Raw genomic sequence first — 9,430 nt, forward strand, 5'->3', positions numbered from 1 at the left:
AATAAATTTATGCAATACTGCCCTCAATTTATTGCAATAATAATTTAACACTGTTGTATTATCAATAGCAATAAATTGAGGGCAGTATTGCATGAATTTACAGGCTTTAAAGAAAATTACAATGTTTCAACTTACCCCATGTTCCAACTAACCCCGGTCTCCCCTACTATAATTTCAAGATACGAGTAACTTGTGCTACATTTATGCTTGGGCAAGTCTACAAAAGTCCTCTTTTTTCCAGCATCTGAAAGTATACTGCAGGCTCTATGTATGCATTGAAAAGCATTTCTTGTATCTTTGTACTGTAACTTTAATTTGTATGTTGGACCTACATGTACAATTAAAAAAACAAATGAATTACCCTGACTTTACATGTACAGTTTTGTATATTCCATTTTTATACACAGTTTATAATAATGTGTTGGTCTTGGGTTTTTCAAAATCATGCACAAAAGCTCTTTTAAAGAAATGACGTCAATAAAGTCTAGTTTTTCTTGGTTGGATGCTACATGTAGGCCCTACATCCTCATGCAATGCACTGCCAGGGAATTCTCTAGTCAGACCAAGTCATCACTTTGCCTCCTTACGTCAGGACATAGCCGACAATACAGTATCATTTTAAGACCCACCCACCGCCAACAAAACCACTACTACAGTATGGAGGACCTGCAAAGTATCATATTTTCAAGAAGACAGATTCAAGTTTCCGGCATTTGACCCAGATTTTAGCCTCTCCTTTAGGAATCCGGGTTCCCAACCTCTCCTGAACTTCAGTTGACACAAGCCATGCAGACGAACCCAAACCCATCGCTCACACAACAATCTACGAAGCAATACACAGAGATCTGAAGTTTCACTTGAGTTGTTGAAACTGTAATTTATAGAAATGGGAAATATGCGGGAGTGTGTATAAAAATGTACACTACTGTTGTATGCAAATACATGTGTGGTGATAACTGATAAAGGTCTGCAAGCGTAGACTATACTTTGTTATTACCCGTGACCACTTGCATAGAGAAAGTTATGGCTGCTACCAAGATGACGCAGTAGTGATCATTGTTGTTGCATCTCAACTAATAAATGTCTGTTGTAAATACGTTTAAAGAACTGCCTACTGGACTTTTGATTTATATAACATAAGTTCCAACCATGGTGTCAGAAGTGGGATCCGAACCCACGCCTCCATCCAACCAACATGTACATGTAGATTGGCATCTGCATACCTATACACACTGAAGACAGACTGTGACTATAAAAGACAACAAATAATTTCATTGTCTTGAGCCAAATTGATACAAGATAACTACATGTACATGTATAAAACTACATGTAATTGGCCTACTACATGTATTTGTGTAGTTGTGTGGCAAAGCCAGAGCACAGGAAAAATAACATACAGTGATACCGTATAAAGTTTCAAACAGGTAAAATATCAAAACATAAAATACATGTTTTAATATTGTACCAGGTGGGTGTTTCATAGTGCTGTTCGAAAGTTAAGAGCGACTTTAAGAACGACAGTTAATCCTTTCTTGTGGTAAACGGTAGATTCATTGGCGATGGTTAAGCGCGAAAGAAAAGATCATCAGTCATTCTTTTGATTTACGAACAGCTTTTTGAAACGGCCCCCAGTAGATCTTTTCTAAGACACTGAATTGTATTCAAGGCTTGATACTGGCATGCAAACACGTACTTGGAGCTCTAGAAGAACCCAGTGCTGGCACCGGAACAGGCCCTACAATACGTGTACACAAGCCAATGAACAGAGCAGGGAAGGAGGTGTGTAATAGAGAACTCCCACTTCCCAGTACAGAGTACACTGTAGAGTGCGTAGGTGGGTTACATGGAGTTTCTCCTGTCAAACGGGTTCAATGCCACTGAATTTCTGTGAAACAGCATGACACATCACTATCAAGATTCAAGAATGTCAAAATGTTTTAACCCCTATGAACAGGAAATAGAACAGTTAATATCATACCAGTACATTCTACATGTAGATCTACATGTATACTCATATTTCGGTTGAAAAAATGTCAATTATCTATTGTTTAATAATTCTTTAATACCAAATTGTGATGACTTTATGTACATCATGTAAATTGTAAAATATGTCCTTAAAAAAGAACAATCAACAGGATGTTTTTTTAATAAATAAATGTACATTAATATACTTTACTTGTACTGAATATACAGTAACTTTATAGAAGTGGATAATTCATTTTGAGTTGTTATATTCATTTAATTTATTAATCTATTATTATCTATGTACTTGTTTATTTGTTTATTCATTCATTTATCTATTCATTTATTCTTTTTTCATTCATTCATTTATCTATTTTTCTTTGTTATCTATTTACATATTTATTTATTTTGCATACATTAAGCCAATTTAAGCTTGGTTTATATTAACTTCTAAAGCTTTATACATGACCTATCACCAAGACATTTACCAAGACGCAAGAGGTCTTTAATAGTTCTGATATAACCATAATTTACATATGTAGGTCCGAAAGTAGAACAATTAGGCCTAATATCTAATTAATAATGACATCAGAAATGCAATTTGCTTTTAGTTTAAAACACAACTTAAAACTTTATTTGTCCGGTCACTAGAATAAAGGATTTCCCTACATGTAGGTTCAGTGTGTGATGATTGGTTGGTGATTAATTACAGAAGTGTTTCATTTGACTAACCATGTATAAATAGCCGGCATTTATTTGTTTTTTGTTTTTCCTTTGTTACATATTGTACTTTCACGTCCTCTTTTTAGTGTTGTCTTTACAGTTCTATGGTGAACTCATTCCAAGTTTTGCGTACGGAGTTGCAACCTTGTTCACTTTTATATTATAAATGTACATGTCATGTATTAAAGTGATTGGTTAACATTGGTTTGACTTTTAAAAAATCTGAGCTAGAAGGTCACACTTGTCACCTGTGTCTGTGATATGTTACAAAAATGAAGCCCGGAAAAAATTGTGTTCGAAAATAATTATTCAGTGCTTCAAAAATTGAAATATAAAGTGACTGGAAACACCATCTTAATTTCATCCCATACACTTATGTGTAGTATTTAGGCATCTATAAGACACCTTTTTACAAAATCAGTGTTTGCCTTGTAGTTTTAGCTTTTCATTCTCAATAATGGTTGTTTTCAGGGTTTATTAGTTCTAATACATGCACTTGTACACATGTTTCATCTTGGTTTGAGAATTTTTTAAATCGGCTGCTCACAAAGTTAAACAATCCCTTTAAATGCTTTATTACCTTTGAAAATAAATATTAAATTAATTATTTACTGAAAGAAAGTAGGCCTGCAAAGTTATCAATATGCAGGCCTACAAGTAAATGTCATGTACTGGTACATGTACAGTACATGTGCGCACTGCAGTAAATTGGTTTGAACGATGATGCACTCATAGTCATACTCATGTCTCAGAATAACATGTACATGTAGGCCTGACATGCAGATGTCATCCAGCATTGGCGTCCTGCTGTGATAACACATGAACGAGCGTGTCTGGTTACTTTACTCGCAACATCAATAATAGCACAGTATCCTGAATACTTCTTTATTGACTCATTTTACGACCATGTGTAGTACCAACAGGATGATTCTACAAACATGATTAAAGTCAGATTGCAAGCAATTTAAAAATCGGACACACCCACTTTTGACTGATTTCACGCCCCTTCCGTTTGGGCCTGAAAATTTCTTACAGTGCCTTATCTCTTTTTTATAGAAATCTTCCCATTTTCGCTTTGTTGAATGGACAAACACAGGGAATTGCAACAAATTACTGACAAAGAGTGATTTCCTGTTATTTGTTTGATATAATATAATCTGTGCACTTCCTTATCACAAGGAAGTATTAAAGATGATAATATCAACCAATTAGCAGGAAATTTACAGGAAATGAGAATTGCCAAGTAAAATGGAGAAGATTATTGATATTTTTGTACATGCATTGTATGGCCGAGTGACAATGTTTCTTGTATACAACGGAGTACGGATGAAGACCTACATGTACATGTACAATGTACTTATCATACATGTAGGCCTGTATCTGTACTTGCATCATACTAATAAGGTACTGTTTTTGTCGAATAACAATCACTTAATAGTTTTTAGGTAGGGGCCTTTCACCCTGCAGTTGTACATACACGTATGTACACTGTAGTACATGTAGGCACAATACTAGCATTAAAGCCTACAGTGTGATATTACATGTACATAAAAAGTGGGATTTAAAGGGCATAACAAAAGCAATCCATGAATGTCTCTATACTAGTCCACCCTTCTGCTTTTCTGTGAAAATGAAGTATTATGATTCAGAACAGCACTTGCATTTGCAATATGAATATGATCTCAGAAACAAGAAAGTTATGAAGATGGGGTCGAACTTTGAAGAGTCAGAGGTTTCAACGGAAGCAAGTGGGGGGGGGGGGGGGTGGGGTTACTCGGGTGAGGGTCTCAAACTGTCTTTCTTTCTAATAGCAAGTAGGCCTACTGTACAAATGTACATGTATAGTGTATAAATTTAATACTGTATACACTGTACATGGACATGTCAGGATTGGCACAACACTTTTTGCATGGCATAGTGCTGTCACATGCTGTGTGTAATATTTGCATGTCGGATTACCAACTACTGTTACAGCACTGTCTGTAGGCATGCATGCAAAGCAAACTTAAATGATTTCATTGCAAAAGACTTTTGTACAGTGAACCTGTAAGCTGGACACATATATGTAGGCCTACAAATTTTCATGTTGTCATTTCAATGGATTGATTGTGGACAAATATGAGGATAGTGAGTGATGTAGGCTACATGTATTGTAGGCCTAGTCTGCAGGCACAGGCCCTGAATGAAACTTTTCAACAAGCGTGTCACCACGCAAAGACTACATGTAGCACTCTACAAAATATGCTGTTTCAATTCTGAGCGAGAGGGCCTTTAGTATACAAGGCATTAGTAGGCTGCAATTCAGACCCTTTACTTGAGTGAAGGGTTTGCACAGCAGACTAATGTAAATGTAGGCCTATGAACTTTATACATGTACTAGTACAAGGATTTCAAAAAGTGCATGTACATGTAGGACCTCCATGTACATTGTAGGCCTGTAGTGTAACCGAAGTGATATCTCCTTGTGTAACCTTGTATTAAGTTGTAAACACGTGATTATAAGTCATACAGTATAGATTTGAATGACAGCACCATAAAACATTATTGATAATGAATAAAGGCCTTGTCATTATCTGTAGTGTGATGCATTTAATATTTTCAAATGCTTTTTCTACTGAAGACTGGACTTGGCAAGCATTTGGCAAGTTGTCTGTGAATCCATGGCATGGATACAGAATAGAGTGTACAATCTTTCAATGCACTATGTATGTACATGACTGTACAATGCACAAATGTACATGATGCAGGGCGTGTGGATATGAGTGTGTGATCTGTGACCTTCAAAATAAGTTCCTGCCCAGAGCAATCAATCATCAATACCATTCCTTCAATGAGGTAGAGATTATGTGTTGAATGTGTCACCTTAAAGCATTTCCACCTTCCAGTTCTTCAAATATAGCAGATTGTTGATTAAGACTGCTGCTTGTGTACAGGGTTACATGTAGTTTGGACCCCCAAAGTTTCAATAAAAACAGTTTCCGCTATAAAATGTTTAACCAGGCCTGGTTTAACAAAGAAAGTACATGTGTACTTACTGTGCAACATGGACTTTTATTTTCATTATCCTAATTTATTCTTCATACCATGTAATTCCCATTTCGCAAGACAAACTTATATTGAAAATCCCATACATGTATGTATGTACATGTACAATGTACCATTAGTTCAAGGGATTTGGCATTGGTGCCCTTTTCATAGGCCTTGGACATTTTGCTATTGTTTTTTTAGTTATTATTTGTCTATTTGAATTTCTGCAGTAATACAGAAATGTGCTCATAAATAGTTAGATGAGACCTTGTCCTACAAATATGAAATTAGGCTGGTAATCTTTAGAAGATGGAAACAATAATTTTGACATACATGTAATTCATAATCATGTCACAAAGAATTGCTTAGTACTAAGATTCCCTGAAATTCTTATGACCTGAAACAGCTAAAAAATTCAGTGTTTTTTTAAGTGTGACGTCCCATCCATGCAGGCTGCTAGTTGTAAATTTGGAGATTCCCAAACCTTGGCTTGCTTTAGGCTAGGATTGTAGGTCAACTTGTAAATTATGGTAAGCATTTGACAATCACTTTGATGCAGTTTCTTCCACAATTCTATCTCTTGACCAACATTGCAGTATACTTCATTTTCAATTGTCAAGTCCATTACAAGAGTCAAAAAGTTGATGAACATACACAAAAAATTGCATGTTTAAGCCAAAATCTGCAACGCAATATTTACTGTCTCATTCGCATACATGTACATTCACACCTCAACTCAACAGACCTTTTTTATAGTTGTATTTTTCTTCTCTTTTATTTACAACTAGGCATACTATGTGATGGAAAAAAAATCTGATACTAGATGTCTAGATCTAGGGCACTTGCCCCTGCCCCCTTGCTGTAGCATTGCCCGTTCCTCAAAAGGCTAGGCCTCAATCATTTCTAAATGTCAATGATAGAACTTGGAATTAAACCCAGGTCAAGAACCCAGAACCAGCATCATGACCAAATGGCAATACATGGCTCCCAAGTCCAGGATAATCATTTTTTTCCAAGTTGTTGTTGTTGTTATTTTGAATAGGCAAACTAGTCAGTTTTGACTATTGTTGCCTTATAAATATGCTTTTCTTTTTTTCCAAAATATGATAATTTCTTTGTTCAAATTATGTCAGTTTGAAAAGTAAAAGAAAGAAAGGAAAAAAAAAGTTCCCAGGAAATTGTGCAAGACCACCTCTCCTGCCCTGTATTAGTACGTTATCCTGACAAGCCCGCTCGAGGTGCATTTCGAGGGCGTCTCAGGAGTACAAAAAATTGTATTCCCTATGTCTCTCAAACGTGAGCAGGGGGCGCTCTATCCAATACCTCGTGGAACCTTATTTAAATTCCGCAGGTGCAAATTTATGTCAAATCGATCGGAACCATATCAACATTATTATTTTTTTAAAACGAAAACATTTATAGTAGAGTAAATACTGATATTTAAGGGCCATGTGATAAAGTGAAAGTGACAATAAAGGTGCACACATAGATTAATTCGGTGAAAAGTTAAGTTAATTTTCTCATCTAAAAATACCATGGAGGGTCAACCAAATCGTGGTTTTGGGAACCACTCGTCCATTTTGTATGCGTTAGGCTACACAATTTAAATGTGAATCGAACAGTCAGCAGTGCTTGTAGTTGTACAAAGTGAATTTCATGATAAAAAAGAGGGTTCGAGTCCGACTCAACTCACCTTATGTAGATAAGAAATAAATCACAATAAAACACACTTGGAACAACAGCCCCCGCTGGCTTGCTTGTGGGGCGCCAATATATGCATGATTTCCACCACACAATCGGCGAATACATCGTTCACATTCTGTGTGCTCTTAGCGGAGCTCTCATAGAAGGGCACGCCCCATCGGTTGGCGAGGATCATCCCTTCACTGGTGGGAACCTGCCGCTCTTGCTCCAAATCTGCTTTATTTCCAACAAGAACCATGGGGACTCGATCAGTTCCTTTAACTCTGACAATCTGCTCACGAATATTAAGAACATCTCCGAAGGACTGTTTGCTCGTAACACTGTAAACTACAAGAAAACCTTGCCCGTTTCTGATGTATAAATCCCTCATTGACGCAAACTGTTCTGTTCCAGCCGTATCCAAAATTTCCAGGATAGCCATGGTGTTCTCAACTTCGATGGCTTTGCGATAAAAATCCTCGATTGTTGGGTCGTATTTTTCGACAAAGTTTCCCGAAACGAACTGCACTGTCAGGGCACTTTTGCCCACTCCTCCACTTCCTAAAACGACGACTTTATACTCCCTCATGTTGGTTTATTTTAGTGATTTCTTCGCCGAAATCTCACAATTCAAGACAGTGTACTTGCACAGGGGCGCAGCACACGGGTTATGACTTGAAGAACAGCTGATGATCGCGACCGTGGGAACTCTACACACTATAGGCGGCTCAGCCAGGCGGCGAGGTTGAGGCGACCGTGCTGCAATGAGCTGAGGGCGAGGCACAATCACTCACGCTGAACTTTATCGAATGAACAGAGCAAGACAGAGATTATTTTTCAGTCTGCTACAGCAAATCAAGAGTAAGTAACAAGAACGTCCCTCTCCAAGTCGACAGCGCTCTTTTTATTGTATTAAAATCGTTAATTTATGTTAACTCCATTGATCATTGTCAGTAAACTAACCGAATGTTAAGTTTTCAAGAGCAGTGAAACACAAAATCACAGCTCAAAAGTTGTCAGAAAAAGTCATGTAAAAGTTTTTGCAAATAAGTCGATTGAGGGCAGCAGTCAAGTTCTTAGACGGCTGACATTGAAGCAAAAAAATATGAATTCAATTTCATTTTAATGTCTATATATGGAAATTCATTTTGCTCACACAATACAGGCGTGTCCCCCTACTCAAAATCAAAATAGTAGAGGGGGGGGGGGGACACAATGTCAAATATCCCCCTACTATTCAGGGGCGGATCCAGCTTTCGCCAATGGGGGGGGGGGGCCGAAAAATATTTTCAGCAACATTTTTCTCGATTGGCCGCCATAATTCTATATTTTGTTGGTTTTTCAGGGGGTAGTCCTAACTAAAGACTGAAGTTTTAAGTATATGTTAGTTTTTATTGTTATAAACAAGATAAGGTATCTTATGTGATCTTCATATAAAATGCGAGCGCGAAGCGCGAGCAAAAATTCTTTATTTTTTTGTCCTTATAGAACTGAAGATTCTGAGCAGTTTTTATAATCATGAACAAAGATAAGTATCCAACTAAACAATGCGAGCGCGAAGCGCGAGCCGAAATTTTAATACAGTGAAAATTAAGGGACTCAATTAGGACTGTTTTTAGTGATTAATGAAGAGGATACAAGTATCACAAATTAAATAATGAGAGTGATATTCCGACATGAAAAATGGACGGTCTAAGCGCGTTTTTATTTAAAATTAAAGAACAAGCTTGTGTGTCTCAAACAATTAAATGCAAGCGCGAGCTTAATTTTTTGATATACTGACATGATACAGGAGCATTTTGACAAATTTTGGAAAGAATTTCCAAAGAGGATAGGTATCTCACAAATAAAACATTGCGAGCGCGCAGCGCGAGCTGAAAATTTTGATATATCAATTGTGTAAATCAAACAAAATAATGAAAGCTTGATGTGTGAGCTAAAATATTGTGTGCAAATTGATTTCAGAACTGGATATATAAAGTGCCATTTAATCCTCTTGAATAGGATTCATTACACAGGCAATGCGAGCGCAATG

General features: G+C 36.8%; 1 protein-coding gene across 1 annotated transcript; it reads right to left on the reverse strand.

The window, feature by feature from the left end:
• Positions 1-7,226: 7,226 nt before the first annotated feature.
• On the reverse strand, positions 7,227-8,415 carry LOC121429822 (ras-related protein Rap-2c-like). Its single transcript, XM_041627063.1, has one exon. It carries the CDS (start codon positions 7,982-7,984, stop codon positions 7,427-7,429), a length of 558 nt encoding a protein of 185 aa, XP_041482997.1. The 5' UTR covers positions 7,985-8,415; the 3' UTR covers positions 7,227-7,426.
• Positions 8,416-9,430: the final 1,015 nt, after the last annotated feature.

This window comes from Lytechinus variegatus, chromosome 16 (genome assembly GCF_018143015.1).
Source record: "Lytechinus variegatus isolate NC3 chromosome 16, Lvar_3.0, whole genome shotgun sequence".
Taxonomy (NCBI): Eukaryota; Metazoa; Echinodermata; class Echinoidea; order Temnopleuroida; family Toxopneustidae; genus Lytechinus; species Lytechinus variegatus.